Here is a 27132-nt window from a genome sequence, read left to right as displayed (position 1 = left end):
CAAATATGGAGGTTCAGACTAATCCAAGGGGAAGTTTTTAGTTCAGGCACAGGCAAAAGCACAAAGTTTTAAAGCAGTGGTTCAGGTATTTACCCAAACCCAATTCCACCCAGTGAGACAATGGCAACCACTTTACTGCTCCAGTGGTACAGGAACGGGCCACAGGAAATGGAATCAATTGTATCTTTCATAAAAGAAAGGACAGAGATCAAATTAAACTTAAGCAAATAAACTTAAGCCCAGGACAATCAGTTTTAGCAGATTTTTCACTATTACAGCAGTGACTTCAGAAGCCTTTCAGCAGTTACTTGTGGATAGCTATCAATGCCCATGATAAAGAATATTGCATTCACGCCAGTGGATAGCACCTTCTTTTCAACCACTGGTTTAGAACAAGGCATTCTTCCTTTTCCTACAAGAACTATGGCAAAGCAATGACTGATGTTAACACCAAGTATTTTGACTTCATGCTGCTGTTGTTTCATAATCTGTACCTAGCAATACTGACCTGAGAGGTTTCAGCAATGTGTCCTTTTATCTTCATTCTGTTAAACAAGAACTACTGTAATAGGACTCCAACTCAGCTTGGGAGCTAATACAAGAATTTGTAAGAATATGGAGGCTTCACAGCCAAGGTTTTTGCCTTGCCATGCCTGCTTCACCCAGGAAGAAATTAAGATTCTTTCTGTTGCCTGTAAGTTTTTCTGCTGTGACGTACAGTACTTGTAACACTTGACCTGAAGACCTCCCCTGAAACATGGTTCATACTTGGTATTAGAACTTTGAATGGACATATTGTACTTGCTAAAATTTTAATAGGACCAACACTCTGTACATTTTTCAGTTTATTACCTGATGGCAGGAATTAGGTTGCCACAGAGCCACAAATAATTATCCTAAATCTTACTGACAATCATAATTGAAGAATGATGAAATACACAGCCCCTTTGGGGTTGGCTTGGAGGAGCTCAGGTGAAAAATGTTATTCCTAACACTAGAATACCATGCTGGATGGAAATGCAGTGTCTGAATTCCTTCCCTGTGTCCCATTAATGTTCAATATGACAACCCCTCGGAGATGGATGCACTGTCAGCGTACCCGTTATTGAACAAGCATTACATGGGATGCCCAGCCTCACCAAAGGGGGGTGCTCTGTCACCATTCACAAAGCTGCAACTTCAAACGAAGAGGCTTGAGCAAAGATGAAGGAAGCTGCTGACCAGATTGCTGAACAATTCCAAATACTGGAACCAAAGAACGTGTTCAACGAATCAAGCCTTGGACGCCAGATTTCTTCTGGTTTTAAATCACGAGGTGGGAAAAGTGTTTGACACAAATGGGGACTGGAAGAAGTGGGACCTCCAGTTTTAATGAAGAGCATAACCCTTTTTTGCAACTTTGACTAGCTGAATACTGTCTTCTGCTTCCTCCCTCTCCTAGCCCTGCGTTCAATATACAGAGATCACCACAATCAAAGATCAGCTGTATGCCCAACCAATTGTAAGGAATGTTTCAGCCACTGGGTGGTGTGGAGGACCTTGCACAAGCATGTATGTCTCAAACATTCTGACTGTTCTGGCAGGAAAGCTGTGATTAGAAGAGAGGGTCTCACTGAGGTGGGGCAGCACAGCGCTGAGCCAACTCCCTGCTCCACCTGGAGAATTGTGCTTACTTCACCACCCTGTACTCATTCCCTGGAGGAGGGCTGGCTATGCATCCAAGAACAAAAGAGCACAAAACATCTCATTCGCGGAAGAGGCTGCATTAGGTTAACCATGAAAGGAAGCAGACTGGGCTCCCCTGTTCTCTTTTTCCTCTCTTTCACTGTGTCACAATTCCCAGCTCTGGACCAGCCACACAAGTGAGACCAAGGCAGGATCTAAGGACTGATGACATGCTTTTGTTCTCTTCCTTTTCTGTTTTTATTTCTCTTCTCCCTCACTCTGTCTGGACAAAGCACAGCTATAATTTTCTATTCCATACTCCACACTGAAGTTTATTGTGGGAGTGGGGAGTTGTGGAAATGTTGTGGTTTGTGAGCCAGCACCTTTAAGTAGTGCGATAAGGGAGTTGAGAGTTTATTAAGTATACTGTAAAAATTACAGGCTTGCTACCCAGCAATTGTGGAAACCTTCAAATATAAGGGCTTGCCAGGCAACACCTTTCAAGTATAAATAGTGGGCTGGTTGCCGGACACAAGGTGATCACACTAAAAAGCACAAGAGCTTCCCAAAGCATGTCCAGTGTCTTTGTTGAATCCTGATGAGAATTTATAATGAACATCATGGCCCCTACTGATGGGTCATGACATGCTCAAGCAGAAATTCCTTTAGGTAGTGTTTTGGTAGTGGTTACGCATCTGCAGAGCGGGTAAGTTTGAGCAGTGGAGAAATATGTCAAAGGGAAAGGGAAAAATAATGAAGGAGAAGGAAAAGCTGAATAGTGAATAGGAGGTTTAAGTCAAGTGCAGGGTCATGTAATAAAAGTAGAAAATCTAACAATAAGAAGAGGTGAGCAGGAAAGGTAGAGCATTTACACACTAAACAACTATTGCTAAAGAGCCACCTGATTACAAGAAATCAGTTTGTATACTAAAAGACCAGCAGAAACATATAAACACCACTACACAGCACTGAAATGGTAAAAGCCCAGCTCTTAAGAGTTTCATTATAGTTCTTAAAAAAGTCTATTCTGACCTCTCAAACTGGAGTATGTGCCCAACCAGAACATGCAATAATGAATTAAGACAGATGAAGAGGAAGATTCTGGAACTGTAGCTGTTCTACCAAATTAAATATGCACTTATGTATAAACATTATACTTTAAAATGCATGTGTTGTACAACCCTCAGACCTCACGCAGAAAAACTGTTGAAGCTATTTTTTTACACAAGTCCTGAAGCTGCCCTAAACACCATAACAAGAAAATGCTTGTATAATTTTGTCCACAAGGGAAATATTAATTCAAAACAATTTAAAAGTTTGAGTCAAAAGAGCACTTATAAAATACACTTATTTTTAACAACAGAAGCACTCCTGAAAGCTGCTGCATAAACACAGCCATTCATTGCACTTGAGAGAAACCCACACAGTCCTTCTGCACTAGAGTATATGGTTACCATTGATATACAAAACATCTGGCATAGGAGATGTCTTGCTGCTCATAAGACAATAGTAGGTCAAAACCAGAATGCTACCATGAGGAATGCAAACACGATTTTAGGATTCTGCAGGAGAGATAACAACAACCACACCTGCCAAGGGTAACTGCTTAGACTGCAACTTAAACTTAATTCAAGTAACCCCATTCAGGAAGACTAAACTTGAACTACAACAGGTGCAAAACAGAGAGGAAGTTAAGAGTGTTTCAGTTACAATAACAAAACAAGGGCTAAGCATAGGCCTAATGACTGCTCTGAAAGCACAAAAGTAAAAGTGCCAGAGTAAACAAAAGCTTACATATAAAAAGGAAAAGGATGATATGCCACTGTATCTATAACTGTTAGAAAAAAGTCCTGGCACTGTCTCAAATAGGAGAAGAACAGGAAAAAACACAAAATCCAAATAAATCTCAGTTTGATGCAGCTGCTTTTAAGCAGACTAAACCTTGTGACTCAAATCCCTTCCAATCAGGAAATAAGTATGTATCTGAAATACATACTGAAATAAAAAAGGGAGAACCGTATTAAAAAAATCCACTAGTTCTACCTGCTAATAAATGTATTTTTATCTTACTATGATGATGCAAGCTCCAGTGTTGATTTTCATTATGATTCCTTCATCTGTTTTTCATTGCAAAGACATTATAGCTTTTCATTACACTAGTTTAAGAGGAAAGATCCATTACATACTCAGAGTTCTTTCAGCACTAACAGTAAATTACATATATACTTAATTGTATTGGTTCTTTAGTGACTTCCAGTTACTCAAAAAAGTTGCTTCAAGCTGGGAACAAGCAGCTCTAGGACTGAGATATTCGGAAATAAAGAAAAGTATATGTTGCCAAGACAAGCTGGCAAGCTGGCTGTTGCTGTAACAGTTGAAATGGTTTGAAATGGTAGCCAAGCTTACTAAGTTGTATATGTCATAAAAAAGCTTTTATCAAAACTGATCAGATAAAAAAGTTGCCTTGCTCTACATGATCAAGTAATTAGTGCTTAAAAAAAACCCCACTACCTTGCAACTATTTCTAAATGCACTTTGTAGTAGACAGCCTTTAAGTAGAAGAATTCTCAGACTACTTTCAACTTTCATCAGACATACAGAGTAAGTTCAAGATATGTGGAAACAAAATGAATGTAAATCTGATTTAACACACAATAACCCTCAAAACTGTATCCAATGTTGCTCTCTCAAGCCATAATTTGCATGTTTTACAAACTTCTACTACTCCCAAAGTAAGCATTTCCCAAAGCAAGGAGAGTGACATCAGTATTTTTCAGGAGTTTATTATGCTTGTAATGCTTTTCAGATTTCTTATCTAAAGCCACGCATTTCTGTTCCCACAGTTCACCTTTCACTTTATGAAACCATACTGAGCTGTGTAAAAAGTTCTGTGCTACTGCAGCAACAAGAAATCAACTAGAGTCCTGTCCTAAAAATCCATCAATGATAAGAAGTAAAAAAGTGAATTTCATCATTAAATACTTAGGTTATGAAAACAGTCATTTACCAAGAAGTTAAAAAAAATCCAGAAGCAAAATATGGTGTCACCAAAGTAATTCCAATGATGTATTAACAGGATATCCAAAAGTATCATGTTTGCAAAAGAAGTACATATTACACAGCAAATTTGCTGTGTTATTGCAAATAAAACACGTCTACCAAAGTGATGTACACATCCCAGTGTACTAAATACCACCAGTTAGAGATGAAAAATACTGGGGGCAGGAGTGTGGACATAAAACGCAGGTAGCCTCAAGAATTTCTGGAGTTTTTCTGTAGTCACCTGATGTTAAGATTCACAGTAAACTTGTTGCTCCTCTACTTGTTGGACAACAAAGGAACTTACTAAGATTACTGCCACAGACCAGCATCCTTGAAGCGGCCTTAAACCATCATTGACTTTGCAAACCCAGATTTAGCGTTGAAAACAGTGACAACAGTTAAAAACTACTTTTATTCAATATGGCCAAACTACACAATTACATCTATCACTAATTGCTTTTATCTAATTCAATGAAATCATACAAAACTATTAAAGGTTTCAATAAAAGAAATCAACCCATTAACATCTGAAATGAAAAATCTGATTAGTTTCTCATCCCAAATCCTTAAAAAAAATATTAACTTACCAGCTTAATTGCCACATAGTCATTTGTGTATAAATTTTTGCCTTGAAAAAAGAATAAAAACAAGAATGTGAGACACTGGCTTTTCTGTTCAAGTAAATGCCATTTAAATACCAAGAAAGTCTTCAAAATATTTTTCATGTAAGGTGCTAGCGTTCTGGCAATGACTTAGAAAATGTGGGTTCATTAATCCAATACCTTAATTTAAAAAGATTTTTTTCCTTGAATAGTATAAGAGGTGGAAATTTCACAGAGAGTTTCAGATACTTCACCAAATTTGTGATTGTTTTGTATTAAAAAAGCTTGAAAATTGGTAAATCACAATGACCAGAATGTGATCTTTTCATAATTATTGCTGAAAACTATTTGAAATTTATTTTTAAATTACCATGTGATTTTGAAACATCAGCCACTAATGAAAACTAGAATTAACTAGTTAATTAATTGAGAACTGGTTTTTTTCCTCAGTTATGTAATTTACTAAGCTAAAACTTAGGAAAAGCCAACAACATCCCTGATAGGCTTACACCACTTGCAAAATGCATCTGCTGCTTTAAAAGGGATTCTGTAACTGGATTAGAACTTTTCAATAAGCATCACTTCAAACTGTATGCAATGACTAAAATGTTAAACAAGTTTTATAGGTGTAAAATTAAAAAACAGCAGATATAGGATAAATTAAGTTGTCACTTCCAACACTTGTTTCTTTACAATCTTCAAATGCATTTAGTGTACATTATTCTTAATGATAATCCTCCTTTTTACTCTGTAGCATTAATCAGGTCTGAATTTTCTACGTTTAGCTCAGTTTTGTTAAAGAAATCAAATGGGGAAAAGACATAGACCAAGTCTAAAAAGTTCCCTGGGAAGACAGTTACACAGAATCATAGAATATTCTGATTTGGAAGGGACCCAAAAGGACCACTGAGTCCAACTCCTTTTAAAAGAATGCCCCACAGAGGGATTGAACCCACAACCATGCTTTGACCAAGTGAGTTACACCAACAGTCAAAAACCATGAAGTGCTAATGATTCTTTTAAAAAATAGAGTACTTCTGTAAAGCTGAAACAAGATGCATTAAAAGCTCGCATCTCTTAGTGGATCAAACTTCACCAAAAAAAACCAAACCACCTGAGGGCCTCACAATAACAAACATAATTAATATGAGGAGTATGCTATAATCTGACCCACAAAGGGGGTCATAGTCTCCTATGTAGGGACTAGAGTGGATATCCAGGCATCCTAAGTAGTTCCTATTGGAAGACCATATCAGTTACATTTTTGGTAAGAAGTATACTTTGCAGTTGTTTCCGTGTCTTTGCATGGTGTTAGAATCTATAAGACCCCAATAGAAACTCTTGAAGGAGCCCTGCTCATTCCATATCTTAGCCATATATATCACCTACTCTGAGTAAGCAACAAACCCAGTTACAGTTAAGTAACTGGATACTGAGTTCCAAAAGTTGTAATGACATGCTTATTCTGAAGTAGCATCAGAAGGGACATTAACTTTCCATGTGGTCAGTTGGAACAATCCTCTCTTTAAAACACTGCAGACACATATATAGAACACCACTGTCGATCTGTATATAAACACACAACAGGTATTGAGTAATGCATCACTTGCAACAGCAACAAATTCTCTCTTACTACCTTATCAGTTTATCTTAACTATATCAGTTTAATTTAACTATAACAGAGAGTCTTAAAATTAACAGCTCAATATCCAAACCAATTTAGTCCTTTGCAAGCTAAAGATTGAAGATCACAGACAGTAATTTGTACAGAGAGCAAATTTCCCATTTGATCTGCAAGCCACTACTGAAGTGTGACCACTAATTTCTTCTCAGATGGAAGAACAACAGTTCCCGATATATAACTGAATTTTTATCTTCTGAGCACAGCTTCATCCCTCTACAACTTTATTCCCCCTTTATGTCCCTCAGGTCTAACCTTAGGACACATGCTCAAAATATATTCCTATCTGCAGGAGCGCATATAAAAAACTAAGCACTTGTGTACATCTTTGTAGAAAGGGTGCACACTAAGTACTTGATACCGTAGCAAAGCAAATGAAAAAATAAATTTAATCAGAATCTATAATAGCAATATTAACTTCTGTTTTCAGTAACTTACATTTAAAACATCTTCCTCACAAAAAAAAAAAAAAAAAAAAAAAAAAAAAAAAAAAAAAAAAAAAAAAAAAAAATTAGAAANNAACCTCCCCCAAAAAAAAAAAAAAAAAAAAAAAAAAAAAAAAAAAAAAAAAAAACACAATAAATAAGGATTTGAAATATCTAGAATATAAGCAAAACCCACAGGTATTAAAATCAGAAAGGCTGCACTTGTCCTGGTGACTGTTGCAGGACAGTACACTGTCCTATAATGTCCCTCCTATTCCTTTACTTACTTATTCTATTTTATTTCAGTACTATCAAACTGTAAGTCTTAACTAATTTAATATTGTATTTAAAATCAAATACATTGTTACACTGTAACACCTGCAAGTAAGTAAGTTAATCCGATATTAATTCTTAATCAGCTCTGTACTTTGTGACCAAAATAACAGACAGACAAAAAATTACCTTTACTAGGCTTGCAGTTGCCTTTATGTAGAATTAATCTTGCTGGTTTGATTTAGTTCATTGAGAGGTTTGAAACAAAAATTAAGATTTGAAGGCAGTATGCAGAAGTTTAGCAAGTGAGGAAGAGCAATTTTTCAGCTTGATTTGTGGACTGCAAAGGCATGTATGCAACACTGTAAATGTCAAAATGTATTAATTTTGTGTAATTATTAATAGTAGTAACAAGAGTACCTATTAGTGAGACTGCAAAATTCAGTGTTCTAAGTCACTAAGAGCTGCAGAAATATTGTCTTAAATCCCTCTACAGTATAAATTTGCTAAGCTTGTTTACATCCTGACAGCCCCCAGAATGCACTATATTAAAAACATTATATTTTATGCAAACACTGTATCACAAATACTGTCTGAAGGGCAATGAGTATTAGTTCTACCACAGGCAATGATCAACAGAAACAACACCTATATAGCCCACCATCCTCTCAAATATCTAACTGTGAAATCCACCTCTATTTAATGCATGAAGCACTTTAACTCAAGCCTTCTAACAATACTAGAGTACATTCTTGCCATTAAGCATCAAGCTGTATCTATTAACACATAGTTGAACTTACACATCTTGAAAACCCTAGTTAATCATGCTGTCCATCCTGGAAATACAAAGTCCACAAAACTAAATATATAGTCTTCAAAAAGCACATACCCATGGTATCTATTTTAATAAATGCTAGCATTTCCAGCTTTGTTGCCCAAATTCTTCAAAATTCTATAGGTCCTTCTCAGTCTGCCTTCTGATTTTCCACCATCTGATTCTCAGCCATCTGTTCAGCAGAGAACTAGAGTGACTGAATTATCCCAAATTTTCTCAACAGATGGATTCTCACTGCCCTGTTTAACAGCAACTCAAGTGTTTAGCCTCACTACATTAAAAAAGAAACCAAGGAATTTCCTTGATCATAGGTATTAAAAACTCTGTAGTACCTGGTTACAGTATCTCCAAGAGATCTGCCAGACATATAGGATAGGGATGTGTCTCATACATCTAGCCCTACATATTTAGCACCTCAATAAAGTGCTTCATGAAGTCTGAAAAGACTGCTACAATAACCATGATGTAAATTCCAGCATCTTGGAAGAGAAAACTGACTGAATTTATGAGAGCACTGCACATAGCTAGAAAACATTTTAGTCACAGGAAATATCCTGCTATATGGATTCTTCATGTCATCAAGCTTACACTGGTTAGGGTAAAACCACAAAAGATGGGCTGAATATACCTTGCACATCTGAAGCTTTAAAAAGGCAGTGTGAAGAGCTGCCCTGCGAAAATTTCATAGAGAAATTTTCTTGCCTACACTGCATAAAAATGGCCCTGACTAATGTAAACTGAAATAAATAAATGAGGATCTTACCTAACCGTAGTTCTCCAAAATTACCGCATCCAATTTTTTTACCAACTCTGAAGTTAGGGCCAACCATTAACACTCCAGAATTTGAAGAACCAGTTCCACGTGGATTATGGCCTGATCTCCCACTAGGCCGTGCCATTCTTTCGTCTGGTTTGTCTTTGTCTTTCTTTTTATTTTCCATGTCAAGTTTACGGTACTCCACCTTGATTTATTCCTCTTTTTAAAAATCAGTGAAAGCAAATTCCGATTGGACGAGGTGAGAATGAAAACATCATGAGTGAAATGCCCAGCTGGTTACTGTCAGTAAGCAGTCAACAGCAGCATGTTCATCCTGTTTGCAAAGCCTTGGTGGTATCTGTAGTAAAACGTATTTCCAGAATGCACGACACCAGCAATATTTCCTAGTCTTTAGAGGAATTCTGTTGAAAGAAAAACAAAGTTATTCAAGACACTAAGATTCTTGTACAAAATTACCTTTCCCTTCAACTAGACACATAATTAAGCTATAACTAATTATATTTGCTTTACAGATCTATGAAAAGCACTACTTTAAGGTTAATTCTATTTCTAGTATGCAACAGCAAGTGATATAGTTGTGACTGAAGTGTACTAAAATTTCAACACTTCAAGCAATAGTTATTTCTTAAAAAGCTACAAAAAAGCCCTATAAAACTTCTTCCTGAATAAACACACTTAAAACTGATGGACACACTCGCCTCACCTTATGCCAGCACTTCAAGTGAAAGCATTTTATTTATTTTCCCTCAAATAGTATCTGCTGTTTTAAGCAAATGCTCAAGCTGCACAGTTATTGAAGTAATAGAAATATATTCTATTTTCTGAACTGTAATTTCTGAGATACACAAGTTATAAACTCATGGCAAGGACACTCGAGTTCTTTCAGTAACTCTTAGAATCTAAAACTACACTATATTTACTTATTCTCCCCTACTATATTTCTGTCATAAATCTGTTTCCCTGCTCCACTTCTCCCTTGTTTAGCATCACTGCCTAGACACAAATTCTGACATGGATTTCAGCAAAAGCAATGTTATCTTACTACTGTAATAAACAACCACGAGAAAGCTCTTGTTTTTAAATCTCAGCTATAAGAACACTGGATATTGTTTTGTATTTAATTACAGCAGTGTAAAAACCCCATAATTCAAAAGTTTCTACATTGGCAAAATTCCACAATGAATTAAATATCTGTCCAAAATTATTTTCCTGCATTTGCTTCAATGTTGTGAACACACTGCAGTAATGCAGAACATCCTCTGGAAAAATGTATTTCATGTGCTACAGCCTATTTTAAAGGTAGTCACCAGGAGCTTATTTTTAACACTTTGAGCTGAAGACACTTTTATTTTGTAAAACAATTTCTCACAAAGTAAAATTATTACTCACAGAACAGCGTACCACAAAATTTCAAAAATCAAAGAGGTAGTAGTGAAAAAATTCCAAATAATATGAACAGTCACATGAATAGTTGCATCTGCTAAGTCATACATAGTTATAGCATGGTTATAACTAGATGACATTTAAAAATCATTAATCAACAGCTGACTAACTTATTACCTGAACAATGAAGTACACGGAAATTTGTTTGGCAAAGAAATACAACCACAGTACTGTGAAAGGGGGAATGAAAAGTTTGTTCTGAGAACAATCAAAAAACACAAGTGCAGATAACAATCCAAGTTGACTTGTATAATGCCAGGGAAAAGGACTTCAGCAGTAAGTAATGAAAGCTGTGGAGTTTTATGGTACAGACAGAAGCGTTTAAGAAAAAAGACAGGCACATACTACACAATCTTGCAGGTTTTCAGATACCCTAAAGTCACCTTCTAAACCACAGATCTCAAAGGAACTGACTCAGTGGGAAGCAATAGGTTATTTTCCCTCACACACTATGCTACAAAAGCTAAGGAAGAAATAAGAAAGCTAAACATTAAGTCTGTTGAAGTAGAACTTCAAAGTCACCATTCAGTTCTTAGAATGAAGGGCAGCATATTTGATGCAACAGAATGCAACCACATGCTCTAGGTACCAAAGAAAAGAAGACTTCAATATTTTACCGGCTTTTTCAGAAAGAACTAACAATAAACAATCCTAGAATTTTTAGAGTACCAAATACATGACAAACAACATCAATTTTGATTTACACAAAGAAATGTGCCTATTATATGGACAAATCTATTACACAGCAACTCATGTCCTCCCCTTTCCTCCTGTTGAACTAACAGATACTCCACTTATACTATAGGTAAGCTTTCTTATAAACTGAAATTAGTACCTTTTTTTAAGATATGTGCTAAATAACCAACACAAGTCACTCACATTTTTCCCACACTACATATGAAAAGGAAGACATGCAAGTATTCCTTGTCACAGTATCTCCAGGACACAGGTGTTCTCTTACATTTTCCTAATAAAATAATCTGCAGCTAACTCAAAATAAGGACAGTGATTATGACTTTCTTCATTTTGAAATTCCTGTGCAATATTTTATGATGTATTTACCTTAAAAATACAAAACATTTTCATGGTTATATTTATTTATATTGTACTTACCTATGACAGTGTTATAATGTTGATGGCAATATCTTCTCTTCACCAAAATGCTCACATTCTAGAGGAAAAGCATCAGAAGGCAAAGAGATATATTTATGTAGTATTTGCCATTACTTATCATGTAAAAACTTCTAATACAGAATGAAAGTACAGTTTTTGGAACTGCATTAGTTTTTTTAGAGTATTAGGGAAGATGCAGCAGATTTGTTTCAAAGACTCAACATAATTTTTAAGGCTCAGAAGTTATACATCATTCAAAGGTGTGCATCATCTGAAGCACAAAAGGAATACATACAGTGTAAGCATTGTAAATTATTTGCAAAATCATTTTCTTGCTATGCAATATGGGCAATCTGTGTGAAAAACACGCCATCCTCATTTCACAGCTTGATTTTCTGTTTAATTTTCATTTTTTTGTTCTGCCTAAATAAATGAGCACACTTAAACCATAAACTTCAGCCCAACATCAGGGAATACTGTTAGGATTTAAATAATTGTTCGAAAAGATATAGAACTAAGTATCAGGACAATGGCAAACACCATCAAAGCCAAGTTGACAAAGCAATATCATAGGAGTGAAATTACTATGTCCAAGGGTGAAGAGAAAGAGAAGGCAAAAGAAGCTATCAAAAAAAAAGGCAAAATGGTATTACATATTAGAAAAAGTAATTAGATCTCAATTATAAACTAAATCTGTAATCTGTATAGACTGAAGATAAAAATTAAAAGAAGATTGGAAGAAGCAATAATTTCAGAGTAACTGACATGCACAACTAACAATAGCTACCAGAGGTTGCCTTTTTTTTTTTTTTGTGTAATCTGATAGACTTTTCCAAGCCCTGTAGAGAGACTGTGTGTAAAGTAAGGAGAGGCACAGTGTAGAAAAGTAAGAAAAATGACAACAGGTTTTCAATTGACTGACAACTCACATACCTAACACCTGCAGAAGTATCCCTAGATTAGAGCTATAAATCTACACATCTCTCTAAATCTCTGTTTGAAAATGTCCCACTTAACACTACTGAAGACTATATGCCACATGTAGCAACAACGACTCTCCAGGATACTACATAAGGCAGAATAAAAGAAGAGTTCAGTTAAGCATCTTCTTTATTCATACATTTCTCAAATGCCTGATCCTGCAGCAACAGCAGGAACACCACTGTAATTTTATGCAAGCTTACATGTTCCAAAGTGTCGTCATGACAATGTTCATACTCAAGTGTGCAAGTCACCTTTAAAAAAACCAAACTTCCTATCTACCTCATTCCTTTTTCATGTTCCAGATTCACTCCTATATAAACTAATTAAGAGAACATTAAAGTAGATAAATAGAACATTCCACTGCCCAGGAATGACAAACTTAAATGAAACATGCTCCCTCAGGTACCAAAAGCAGTACCCTTCACATTGTAATTACAAGATCATACATCACTGCTAGTATCAGTATACTAACATTTTTCTCTACTTTTAAGAAAAGCATACAGCAGCAAAAGAGCTACAGAGGAAAATAAAAACTTGACAAAGCTTTAAATTACATTGGAAGAAGGAAAAGGACATAAACAGGTTTGACAGTGATAAGCAATTGGATGGTATGCCAAAACTCAAGGAACTGAGTGCTAGTGAGATCCTTAAACTGGTCCAGGAGGTGTCAGCTACAATGGATCACATCAAAAATGTTTCCACACCAACACATACAGCATGAGGATCATCACTGGAAAGTGAAACCTGGTGGGATGAGCCCCTTGATTGAAGCGCCATGTTGGATGGTCACAAGCTCTCCAAGAGGACAGTCAGGGCAGGTGAGCTGGAAGGGCTGGAATACTGCCTGAAGCCAGCGATGGCAGGCTGATTGTCTCTGAGTAAGGATTAAGGGACAAAAAAAATAATGTGGATGTCATCGTAGGAGTCTACTATAGGTCACCTACTCAGGACAATGATTCCAGAGAATTACCCTGAGGAACTAAGGGACACCTTCAAAACAGCTGCCCTTGTCCTTACAAGAACATCAGCTTGTCAGATGTTAACTGGGAGCATCACACAGCTGGCACAAATAGGTCCAGACCAGTCCTAAATCTGGACAGTCTTATAATGCAGCAGCTAATGGAGCCAGCTATGAAAGCTGCCCTCCTTGATGTGATACTAACAGGGAGGATCTCATGAATGAATTGGTGACTGGTGGCCACCTTGGCCACAGTGACCACAAAGCAATTGAGTTTAAAATTAAAATCTCCATTATCAGAAGGAAAAGTGACAGTAAAATTTCAGTCCTGGTCATGACAAGAGCTGACTTCAAGCCGTTTAGAGAACCAGTAAGATGCCCTGAGAAAATGGTTTTGAGGGTGGTGGGGTCCATCAGGTCTGGTCATTTTTTAAGCACCACCTCCCAAGGGCAGAGGAACAGGCAGTTCCAAAATGTCAGAAGTCAAGTGGAGGAGGCAGAAGGCCAGCTTGGCTGAGCAGGAACTGTCTCTCAGAAATAAGGCAAGAAAGTGAGCTGTATGCCCAGTAAAAGCAAGGTCTGATGAAGGGAAGAACTACAGAGATGCTGCAACCAGTGACAGGACCTGAGGGAATGGCCTGAAGTTGTGTCAGGGGAGATTTAGGTTGGATATCAGTAGAAGTTTTTCACCCAGAGGGTGACTGGGAACTGAACAGGCTCCCCAGGGAAGTGGTCACAGCACCAGCCTGACAGAGATCAAGAAGGTGCTCTCAGGCACATGATGTGACCCTTGGGGCGTCCTGTGCAGGGCAGGAGTTAGACTTCAATAATTCTTCTGGGCCCCTTCTAACATGGGATATTTTATTATTTTATGAAACACAGTAAAGAAACAGTCCTGGTTTCAGCACAAGGCATTAAAAATTCACTCAGTCTTCTGGCATTTTCATACCTCTGCAGTTTCTCACCTCTCAAGTATCTGTTCACATATTTCTAATCCCAAGTTTTGGCAGTTACAGTAATTTAGTAACACAGCTTCTTCTCACATCTTCTAGGAGAGCGCAGAGAAAGTTTCTAGCGCCTCTGCCACAGATTTCCAAGAGACTTTCTCTAACACTACATGTAGTTTTTATTGAATACTTCATCTACTACAGTCTTCAACTGAGATGAAGAACAGTCACATTCACTTTCCAATGATCATTTCCATGTTACAAATACATTTGTACTGGAGAACAAAATGACACAAGATTCCATCCAACAAAATTCCTTTAGAAATACTTAAGAGTAGAAAAGCTTAGTGTGAGATTATAAGACAAAACTTAAATATCTAATCAACTGTTTCACTATTTTTCTATGCCTCATGGAAAAATTAAGCTGTTCTTTCTAGATTAGTTATTACTGCATTATTTTCATTAATTTTTATATACATGTTTCCATGCAACAGATGAAATCTACAAAATTCCAAATCCACAGCAAATAGGCTCAAAATTGAAGATCCCTTGCAAGTCTAGGACAGCAGCTTCTAACTGCATAAAGTTTTCAGACAGAATTTGAATTGGAAAATATCTCTAAAATTATATATGACTTAGTTAGAAAAAGTTGTTTAATGATTCATTGCATAACTCTATTAAATGTAACCAATTACTTCATCATTTTTCAGATTTCCAAAGCAGAAACAATATCCAGAATCATTAGCACTTTAGTCAAAACTAAAGACAAAATTAGTGTGCTGAAATTTGCAGTACATAAAACTTCCACAGATGCTACATAGTCATGCTATCAGCTTTGAAAAAACAAAGAACATTTCCAAACAACTTTCTCCTGACACAATTCTCTCTCCAGCTATCAGCAACCTGTGTCAAAATTGCTCATTAATGAATCATTTTACAAGTCTTAGGTGGTGTTCTTTACATGTGACCTGTACACAATGAAAACTTACTCATCAACAATTCATTTTGCTTTAAACAATATAATCTACTTCATATACCTGGGAAATTCCAAAACTAACAGCATCTGATTTTACAAGTTTTTTAAATTTTTTCTCACATAAAAACAAAATACAGCTTGGCATTATCCACTCTTCATATTTTCAGAAGTTAATTAATTCATCAAAGACTATTTTATTATCCCATTCCTTAGGTACTTATTCTGACTTCAATTAGGTAAACAATTACCTTGAAAGCACTGTAAAGAGAACATGTAAATTCTCTGAAACAACATCTTCTTAAAAAAAAAAAAAAAAAAAAAAAAATCAGTATTTTGTAGTAGATGTGAACAAATCCAAGAAATAAGGATGGTCTTTTTGAGCTTCACATGGGAAGACTGTTGTCTCCACAACAACAAAATAAGAAACATACAAGAAGTGAAAATGCACCTAAATAATATCTTCAGCAGGATCAACATTCAAGCTATCAAAAACCACTACCATATCATTTCTCTGCCAGTTTGCTTTTCAAAATATTGATCTAGAGAACACACATTTACTACATTTCCTTCACAGACAGAAAGTACATAATATACTAGTAAGTTTGAAATCCTTCCTAGTTTCATCAGCAAAGAGGGAAAACACACAAAGCAACTGCTACTTCTTGATCACATAAAATTTTTCACACTTCAGAAGACATGAGTGTTTATTTAAGAAGGCAAATATAATAACCTAATTTCAAAGGCAAATGAAATCTCTTTATAACAGATCATGCAGGAGCTCGACTGTGCAGTTTATTTCTCACTGTGCACGGCCTCAAAACACTTTTATTTTGATACATGCTCTTCAGCACTCCAAAGCAAGTAACAGATCACAAGTGCACGTAAATTTTGTTTGCATTACCAGAACTTCCAACAATACAATGTTTGTATCTCAAGTACCTTCTACACTACAATCTCTTTCTTACTTAAAAGTCTCAGTTTTCCACAGATTCTTATTTTCATTTTCCGAAACTCAAACAGTACTATTCTTGCAGCATTCGGTCTTTTTCTACATCTGCCTTCTGTAATACCAACCAATTCTAGACTCAGCTAAGTTTTGCAAAACCAATAATAGAATTTATTAATTTTGGTGTACAAATTAGACTCTCAGCATTCCTAAAAAATACTATTGTTTTAAAATATGTATTTGGTTACTCTTACAGATATGTATGATTTTCCTCATAAAACAAGGGTTTAGGTAACTGAAGGTAAGTCTACATACATACAGTCTCAATCTTCAAATACATAAGAATGAGATGCCCTCAAAGAAGCAGCCTAATTCAAAGTGTCAAGGTAAATCCAAGTATCTTTCTTACGAATGAATTTACATAACCAAGCCTTCTAAAAAGTCTTGTTTTCATGTCCAGTGGTAAATATATTAAATAAAAATTTACACTTTTCTCTTACCATATCAACTGCCACACACTATTTTCAACAGAAATAATTAATTTGAGATTCTAGAATAAGCATTTAAATTTTCATGTATATAGGCACTTCCCTAGGGAAAGTACATGAACAAACCACATATGGCCACATATAATCCTCCTTTAATGCACAAAATCTAATAGAGAAACAGCTTTATTAACACATTTAATCAACCACTTGCCTGCACAAGAACTAACCAAAAATCTACCTCATCGTTATTGAAGTTTAAGTCTATTGTAGTTAAACTACTGTATTTTTTCTAGTACCAAGGCTTAAAGTCACATGAACACATCAGAGGGCTGCCAATATCCAAAATTCAGTATCTGTTTTCTACACTTAGTTTTCTCAGTTGAAAGTCTACCACCTAATGAACAATAATGCATCCTTCTGCACCACAAACTGCCAGCTATGGTCAAAATGCTGTCACATCAGAAAACAAGTACAGTACTGGAGGTCACCCTAACTCAACACAATTTCTCCACAAATGACAGCCTGGGCTAATTATGTAGCAGTTAAGATCTCCAAGCAATCTCTTAATCTCTGTTAACTCTAAACAAATATCAGCTGAGATGGCTATCTCTGGTTACTGCATAAACATCTTTATTTTCTCATTGATCTAGAAAGCAAGTTTGGCCCTAACCAATGAATTACAATCTATCATAGACCTTCACTACAAAATCCTACCAACTTCACTTAAAGATCCCATGCAAGTGCATGCAGTTACTTGGTTAAAACTTCTGCTCATGCATCCTTCTTGCACTTTCCTACAATCATGATTTCAGAGTCAAAGCTGAAAGTCAGTTTTCAGAAATGAGAGCTGTAACACAAGGAATAATTTTTAAAATCCAATGACACTATTAAAGCTGATTTTCTAAAAAGAGCACAGAAAGGACAAAACTTATGGTTAAGCAATATTTCAATCATTTGTTTCTTCACATTTCCATCACCACAACCATACCGACTTCAATGGGCTGCATTGTCCTCAGCCGGCAAAAAGCCAATGCTGAGCTAGCTAATACTACATAATGGAGGTGTCAATTTTCTACACAAATAATTGTACCACAGCACGCAAGTATTATAGCAGAACAACAGAAAGGTTCAGATTAGCCTAAGGCTAGGCCAGAGAAACTGTGAAGTTAACACATCTAGAAGTTATTAAAAAAAAGAGTATTGCATTTCATCTAACACCATAACTATATCTGAAGACAAAATTAAGTAGCATTGTGAAATACCCCAGTGCTACAGAGAAAAAAAGCCCAAAACATTTCTGACAGTCTAAAAGACACTAACTGTCTTCAGGTTAAATTTTGGATAGGCTAAAATACATAATGTGCTCTAGCATTCCATAGTGATTGTGAAGGTCAGTTTTCAAAATTAAAAGTATTTTTAGTTTTCTGACACAATTCCCTGTCACTTAACTTTAATTACGTTATCAGATTCTACTTCAAGAACTTAAGACAGGAGTCAAGTTCAAATTTAATAACTCCACATGTGAGGAAAGGAATAACTCACAGTACAGGAAAATGTCTCCAGACTAAGTTTTGAAGCTATGAATCTGTCAAGGATTTCTAACAATAACAAACTATATGGCAATCAAACGATTCTGCTGTCTTAATTGTCTCCATAAACTAGATAGGTACCTTCTACAGCAGTTCCAAGTATTTCACTACTACACACACTTGCAACTCTCCTCTCACTTGCATGACTTTCATTGCAATCTACACCTAAAATGTCTCCATTAAATTGAAACCACAGTTCTGTGGTCTTCAAAAGGCTATAAAGTTTTTTTCTTCTAAGTTTAATATGGAATAAAATGGTATGGATAAAGTCTCAGACACCATACCAAATGGAATCATGCTTGAAACCTTCATATTGAATGCGTAAGATGCGCAGTGACAAAAATTTAAGGAGAAACACTGCCACAGTTAAGATCTTGGATTCATCATTAGTGATGTAATACCAAATACATTTAAACCAATGCCTTCCTATGGAACTCAGAGGAAAAAACAAGTCTCCCAATGTTTTACACAAATTCAAATGACACTGAATATGAAAATATCTGATGTAAATTAAAAGTTCTGAGAACAAAACAACCTGATGCTGTTGACATCAGTTTTGTCAAGGTCTGATGGCAGTTACCTAACTACACTGATTTTTAAATCAAAACAAAATTCTCAAGCACTAAAATGAGAAAATGTCAGTATGTTGATGTGGGCACTTGTGTATAATAAACTCTTGATGTACTACTTAGGAAGATTAAAATAGAATCATTCCTCAAAAGCATCAATGTTAGCTAAACTTAGCTGTCTACAGATTAGTGTTCAACACCCACACAGCCCCAGTGTGGTAATGTCACCTTTCTGGTTATCTTCCACATATCAACAGCATTCACAGGCCACCCTCTGAGACATCTTCAGCTCTCTTTCTTCCCAAAACCCCTTCTTTCTTCCCACATTAAAATGTTTCCTTCTTGCTCAGTGAAGAAAGTTGTTCTGTTGCTTGCCTAGTACTACAGGTTGCAACAGCTCTCAAGCTACTACCGCACAAAACATATAACATCCTTCCTTCACCATGGTAATGGTTAATAAATATCCACTATGTAAATTGGTTTTTATGAAGCTTATAGGTACATATCTTCACAGGCATAACAATCTAAGCTTGGTTAAAACTGCCCTAAAAATTCCACATTTCTACAGGCAACAAATGAGAGAGTCGCAGATCAAAAATACCTCATTTCCTTAAAAAACAGACTCTTTTTCAGGAGAAAATTCACAGTACATTCAACAAAATTTACTTAAAGGTCTCCCAGTGTTTTACGTAAAAAGAAACAATAGTGAAAAATACTGTTGGAAAAATTAAAAGCAAAGACAAAAAGCATTTCTGTAACGACATTTATCTCTCCATCTGACAAAAGCTCAAGAACAAATTTAGTTAGTCTTCCTCTTGCCTGTTGGAGAAATTCTGCCCTCCCTCTTTACTGTTAACCATAAATTCAAGTTTCATAATTTTTTATTTCTCCAGATTTAAAAATGCTTCAGCCTACCACCAGCAAACATTACACAGTAACTTTAATAACTTGATACACTGAGCAACCTATTCTCAGAACATTTCAAGAAATGAATGAGTACCAACTGAAGTGGTCTTCCACAGAAAGTAATAAAAAATTCTATACTGAACTCCTCTGTTTCCAGAAGAAAGTATTTGTAAGATATACAACTAAGAAAAAGTAAGATATGCAACTAAGAAAACACTAGTGGTTGAGGTTAGAAGCAAAACATGTCTCCCACGACCCTTAAGGCAACCGTGTCCCTGACTTTAGCCTCTACAGTCTTACTTCATCTTCCCAAGATTACTGTGCAATTACTTAGAGATTTTAAAAAGCTGTATTTTTATGGACATTATCTACATTTAAACTGACATCAAAAATATCAATACATGAAATTAAATATGTTCTTCATTATAAGCTAGTAGAACTCCTTTAAAGCAACACTGAATGCCTTTAAGGATTGTTTTATACCATTATATCAAAAAGCTGTTGAAACAGCCTAACAGTCATGTTAACTACTTCATTCAAATATAAAGACATAAAATGGAAAATGATTGGTGCCTTAAATATAGAAAGATACTCACAGGATTCTTCTACACGTAATAATACAGCTTTTAAATAGTACTTTCTTCTAGGCTGCAGACATGTGTCCTATCCTGGACTAAATCACACCTTGCAACATCATGAAGAGGACCTGTCAAGCAGCCCATGCTTTTAAAGTATTTTCTACAAAAACAGAAAATGCAGCCAATGAAGTTTTTAAAATATAACAGTTTCAACATTCACCAGGTAACTAGCATCCCAAGCCCAAAGACAAACGGAACGAAAAAGAACAATTCTATGGGGTTCAATAGAACCTAAGTCTGAAATTTGCAAAACGCAAATGACAAAATGCAATTAGACAATTTTGATGGGTTAGTACAATGGCTCTTCTCCTACTGCATGTGTCACAATACCTGCTGCTCCCATCACTCACCATCAGCACTCCCACATCTCAGTGAAGCCATTACTCACTTACCCAGAGTACCAGAAAACCCACAAACTCAGTTACTCTACTCAACAGAAGCTCAATCAACTCACGGGAATTGATACAAGAGACGGCATGGAGAGCAAGAGTGGAGCTACAAAACTGCAAAGCCAGAAATGGAGCAGGGGAATGCCCCATATTAGAGAGAAGAGCCCTTCCAACATCGGCAGCAGAGCCACAATGACTGGTGTTTCACAAGCCCATCAAGTGCATCAGTTCAAGGACATCACACCCCAGTGACCTCCATACACAAACTGCCACCCCAACACCACCTTCAACTCTGCTTCTGATGGAAACTGCCCCATCTACATTCTGTTATTGCACAGGGTTTACTGAACACAGGCAACTCACAAAGTACTCAACGAACAACTGCAGAGTATACAAGAAGCTGTGACAAACCACATACTTGAAACTGAAATCTAGGCTCTGCTTGCCATAAAACATCTGAATTTTTGGCTAACTGAAAAGGACATCATCCTCCACTGTTGTAGTCCACATCCTGTCTTAATCAAAATTAACAGAATCAAAACACACGTTGATGAAGAGTGCAAATCACCACACAGGGAAACTGGAGGAAAAAAATTTATTTCTAGGAAAAAGACATTAAATTTACTTAACTTAGTAATTTAATGACCTTTAATAACTAAGTTAAGTAAAATGTTACTACAAAGTCTTGGTATGTTAAAAGCTAAGCTGGCTAGTAAGCTTACCTCTAGAGAAGATCCTAAAGCATAGGAAAAAACAGTTGTAGTTACATTAATGATGTTACACATAAAGTCAAATTAAGTAATAAAATTACTTGAATATGCAAATCTTACTTGTGTGCATCACGGGCTTCTGTGACCTACAGTTATCTGAGTAAACATTTCAGCAAAGACATTTCTGATTGATCAGTACGTGTCCCATTACTAACTCCACAGCACAAGGCAAGATACCAGACACAAATGGCAAGATAACTGTTTTAGCTTTTCATACCTACAGATATGAATAATATACTTCTTTTGTACTAAATACCCTTCTTTTAACAGTCAAATGGGGATTTTTAAAAAGGTTTCCTACACAAAGTCAAAAACATCAGATAAAGGAGGTGGTGAAGAGAGGGAAGCGTAGATGCTTAAAATGTCCTCTGTAAGAGATAAGGAACATGCAGTTCAATAAACAGGCTAGAAGAATGCACTGGCAAGCACATTTGTAATATTCTGAAATTTTTGTACATTTATATTGTATATTTACCACAAATATTTATATTTTTACATATATGTATATTTAATATATAAATATTCTTTACCCCTTTTGTTAGAAAGAAACCTTTTCATAAATTTAAGGTAACATATCATCTATAAAACAGCAGAAGAAAATATAACAGGTAAGCTAAATCTCACCAAAAGAAATTATGCCATACTATACAACTAAGAGTTTCATAACTTCCTCTGAAAGTTAGTTTCAGAAAGCTCCCTAAGTAACCACAATCCAAAACAATTCCACAGCATGGATTGGTATGTGACGTCTCCTCTTCTACATCCTCCCTACGCCAAAGAGGGGACATTAAATTGTAAGTGGCTTACCTAAGATCACAGGGAGGGAGGGATGTTCCAGTCACTGTCTTTATCTGTTATCATCACCCTAGCTTTTAACTACCTTCTCAATAGACTGGTTTTATTTAAGCAACTATTTAGCTTAAACACACATTTTTCTTCACCCAGCTGTTTCAGCTGTAGCTTACAAACCTCTAGAAGTCCAGTGACAATGTCTGGCAGGCTATTCAGAATTACACTTAGAAAAACAAGCACAACAGCATCAGGCTTGATCTCATTGTATCGGTTCTGCAGCAGCACTGAGGAGGCATTAAAATGCCTGCATAGCGTTAAAAAAATTAAGGATTGTCAGAAAATATACAGCAATTACTTCAAAGTTACTTTTTTACCTTTTACTAGATCAGGGAAATCAATTATATAGAAGTTTCAAAACATTTTTGAAAGTGTGTTAAAGGCCCAGTGTACACTGGAAACACACCAATGCATTTACATTAATAAATTACTCCCAAGTATCACGATCATTTTTAGATAATTTAAACCCAGACCACAGATGAAAAGGATTGTCCCACTCTTTCCTTAAGCACGACCAGGTAGTTTGTTCATAAAACCTCAGGTGAGGTATTAAGGGTTGACTGAGAACTCTAAACATCAATTTGCAGTTGAATCAGTGAGCCTAAATTGTGAAGAAACAGTATGTCAAACTGCCTTACAACTTTGTTATTCCTGTGGTTTGTGTGTGGTTTTAATTGCATTATTACTTTTATGTACAACATCCCAAAGAAATCACTCAAAAGTACAAAGAGCAGTCTGAGGAACAAGACATAACTATATGTTTTGTCTACAATAGACTGAAAAAAAAGTTCAGCTGGAGCAAAGTTAGATAAAGACAGTTAATACAGCTGATCCGTACCCTGTTCTTTAGCAATTTCTTTTTCGTAATTAGAAGATATCAGAGAAAAGTAACCACTGTCACTTCCCTATTCCTCATGATCCATTTATTGTTGTCTCAAAGGCATAACTAAGCTACATTATTCTTAAGCTCATATTCTCTTATTCTAAGCTCATTATTCTTAACATCAGTAGACATCCTAGTCTTTTTTAAACAAATTTTCAAGACAAGAGTAAAAATGTTAGAAATACATTTAACTTTAATACTCCTAATCACAGAACCATTTAACACAGTAACTAGTGAACCAAGAACAACTCTATTTCCATAGGACAAACTTTGTGGATACAGTGGGGACACTAAGATTTAATACAATGCATGAGCTTTAGTAATGCAATTAATTTAATTATGAAAATATGACAAAAGGAAGTAAATTCAGTCTTGTTAATTGTACATAAATAGGCTGGACAAGGGAAAAACTCTTTCGTAGGTTCAGTTACTCTTTTTTTTAAGGGGAAGAACAACTTCGGAAGGGTAAAGACATGGCCTGTCGCAGGTTAATTCTCTTAACTAATCTTGAATATATTTATCTTGATCACACAGAAAAAAAAGCTCTACAGAAAATGTGATGTATCAGAACTAGTACTTTAGATTCTGAAAATACTTTACATTTTATAAGTCAACACATCTATTGGATGCAGAGTGGCAAAAGAGAAAAAGATTAATTTAATTAGCTGAAAGTCATTCTCAACTAATGTAAATAATCTACCGTTTGCCAGGTAGTTTCTTCATTTCAGGCCAGCACAACAAAATGTTGCTGAAAACATTTTCCACTGAAAACACTGTTTAACTGTTGAAATGTTTCAACTAAAAAGAAACTGACTAAAGGATATTAAGGTCGAGAGAACACATGCCCTAAAATATAGTTAGCACATCTAACTCATCTTTTATCAACTTATCTCATCTTTTCCCTTTAAAACAAAATTGCATTACTCCCGTCTTGGACTTCAACATCCCAGTGCAGCTTGGGATAAAATGCATTCACTAGATAAGTGGGTTAAGAAGAGGCGTGAGTCTAAAGAGCAGGTAAGTTGTTTATCCTTACAAGCAGTCATAACGCAGGCAGCAAGGCTTAATATGCTTAACAGTGTGCTTCACTTATAATCATGCTTAAGCACATGCAGAGTATCTATTTCTAACTATGCATATAACAAATGATCTTAACTATAAAATTCAGCAAGAAAAAAAGTCTTCGATTATATTGCAATTTTTTTTTACAATCGCATGTCACTTCATCACTCATTAAGGGAGTACCAGTAAAACGAACAAGAATGCCTGAAAATAAGGTCTGTCCGAGTTCCATGGTGAATCACTGAAAGGCCACTTTTAGAGATTTTAATCAAACGTAAAACCACTACATTCAGAGCGCGCCTATAAATAACTTCCTGAAAAGCGAAATAAAAGGTAAGAATAAAAGAGTACTGGCAGCTCAGTTTGCCTCTAACCTGCTAATGTGCTAAACCAGCATAATCGCACTCCAGCAACCTGCTTCTATAGACCAGGAAACAAATATACTTGTTCCTACAAACCCAGCTTGGTGCTCGGTCGGAGCAACCACGGCCAGCAGCCACACAGGGAACCCCACCGCCGCAAGCAACTCCTGCAGGAGAGGGCACTCGGAGGTCTCACAGCGACGGCTTTTGCCACCCGGGAGCGCAGCCACGGGAGGCGGCGGGCCCTCCCAGCGCCGGCCGAGCCCCGCGGGCACCGCACACCGCCCGGGGCACGGCCCCGCACGGCCGCCGGCTCTCTCTGCCCCGGCCGGGGCGGCCGCCCTGGCCGCCGCCGCGCTCGCAGAGGCTCCACGGCCCCCGCAAGTCCCGCGGCCGCCAGGGAAAGGAGGAGAGAGCCAGCCCAAGGCCTCGGCCCACGGGGGTGCTGCGACCGCTGCAACCGCCACCGCCGCCGCACCGAGAGGCGGCCGGGGACGGCAACTTACCGGAGAGCCCAGGGAAGCGGGACACAGACTCGGCGTTCGGCCCTTCACCTCCAGGGTCTGCTTCCCTTCCCGTCCCGACCCGACCCGCCCCGCCCCTGGTGCGGGGCTCCGAAGCGGGGCCGGCCGGGGCGGCACCCCGAGGCGGAGGGGAAGCGGCGGCGGCGGCCCCGAGCGCCCGCCCCTTCCCACCGCGGCACAGGCGCCCGGGCGGGCGGGACGCGCCGCGAGCCCGGAGCGCGGGTGATTGACAGGGCACGCCGGCCACTCGGGGGGCGGGAAGCGAACGTCAGGTTGGGAGAGGGGGCGCGGCTTGCTGGTGGGCAGAGCCGGCAGCCAATGACGGCGGGGCGGGGCGGGGCGGGGCAACTTGGGGACGGGGCCGCGCGGGTGGGGGCGGCGCCGGCGGCAGCGGCCGGAGGGGACTCGTGGGAGGTGCGCGGGCCTCGGCTCCGCTGCTCCCCTCACAACTCAGAGATCGCGCTCAGAGGAGGCCGCGGCGCCTGCCCCGGCTCATCTGCGCGCCTGCCTCGCCTCGAGCTTCTCCTTACAGGGACAAATGTACCTGTTTAGTATGTGAAGGGCTGGCCTCCAGGGATTGCCCTGTGCCCAGCGGCGGCTCAGTGTCAGACCGCAGCCGCGGGGCGCCTGCAGCCGCAGCTCTCTTCCATCCTCTGCTGGGTAGCAGTCCCCTAATGCCAGCACCCTTAGTGGCCTGGCGGATCGCGCCTGGCAGTTCACAGAAATGCTGTGCCCGCCCTGTGCCCCCCGCGCCTGGCAGCTGCCACAGCGCTTGTTCGGCACTGTCACCACCCGTGGGTGCGGTTACCCTGCTCGGGCATCCTGCATTCCATGTCCTGTGTGCCCACGCGGGAAACGGGGCAATCAGAACCCCACTCTCACTTGATGTCTGCAAGAGCTGCCACATAATTATTAAAAAAAAAAAAAAAAAAAAAAAAAAAAAAAAGAACAAAACGAAACTTAAAAATACTATGTGTTATATTTGCCCAATTATCCAACCAAAAAAAAAAACCCAACCAAAATTAAATTAACAGCAATTTTAATTAAGTAGCTTAATATATATATAATTGAATGCACTCAGAATATTGGCAATATAATTTGGTTAAAATAAGGAATAATTTGGTTCTGATAATAGCACATAAACAAAAATAACCGCACGGGGTATGGAGTGCAGGGCTTGACTCCCGTCACCCCGCCACGTATGAATTGCCAAGCCAAAATTCCCCCTTTTATGCTGTATGTCATTACTCCCATTTTCGATTCGTCACACTTGCATCGCCACCCTCATCATCACCTTTACCACGCATGCTCTACCATTTTTTTAGGGAGTCGTGCCACTCTTTGGGGGTCTTCTTTGAGGGAGGCCTCTCCTCTTCCCCGGTGTCCTTTAATTCACCTTTTGGATTACACATGCACACCAAGCTGGTACAGTATA

The 27132-nt window shown here is 37.8% G+C and overlaps 1 protein-coding gene across 8 annotated transcripts in view; it reads right to left on the bottom strand.

Moving 5' to 3' along the window:
• The window catches only part of CSNK1G3 (casein kinase 1 gamma 3), a 71488-nt gene extending 45583 nt beyond the window's left edge, over positions 1–25905 (bottom strand). For 3 of the 8 annotated variants that reach the window (XM_041484148.1, XM_041484149.1, XM_041484152.1), the window contains exons 1-4: positions 25680–25905; positions 11858–11915; positions 9287–9702; positions 5295–5335 (exon numbers count right to left, since the gene is read on the bottom strand). In XM_041484148.1, coding sequence (XP_041340082.1) covers positions 5295–5335; positions 9287–9464 — 219 coding nt within the window. In that variant the 5' untranslated portion in view covers positions 9465–9702; positions 11858–11915; positions 25680–25905. Of the gene's footprint in view, positions 1–5294; positions 5336–7877; positions 8051–9286; positions 9703–11857; positions 11916–25679 lie in introns of those variants that run through there. The other 5 variants (XM_041484151.1, XM_041484154.1, XM_041484153.1 and 2 more) reach the window with 5 other exon arrangements.
• Positions 25906–27132: the final 1227 nt, after the last annotated feature.

Source organism: Pyrgilauda ruficollis, unplaced genomic scaffold (assembly GCF_017590135.1).
Source record: "Pyrgilauda ruficollis isolate IOZ18807 unplaced genomic scaffold, ASM1759013v1 scaffold64, whole genome shotgun sequence".
Classification (NCBI taxonomy): domain Eukaryota; kingdom Metazoa; phylum Chordata; class Aves; order Passeriformes; family Passeridae; genus Pyrgilauda; species Pyrgilauda ruficollis.
The sequence above is the reverse complement of the archived record's forward strand: the minus strand, read 5'-3'. Positions and strand labels throughout refer to the sequence as shown.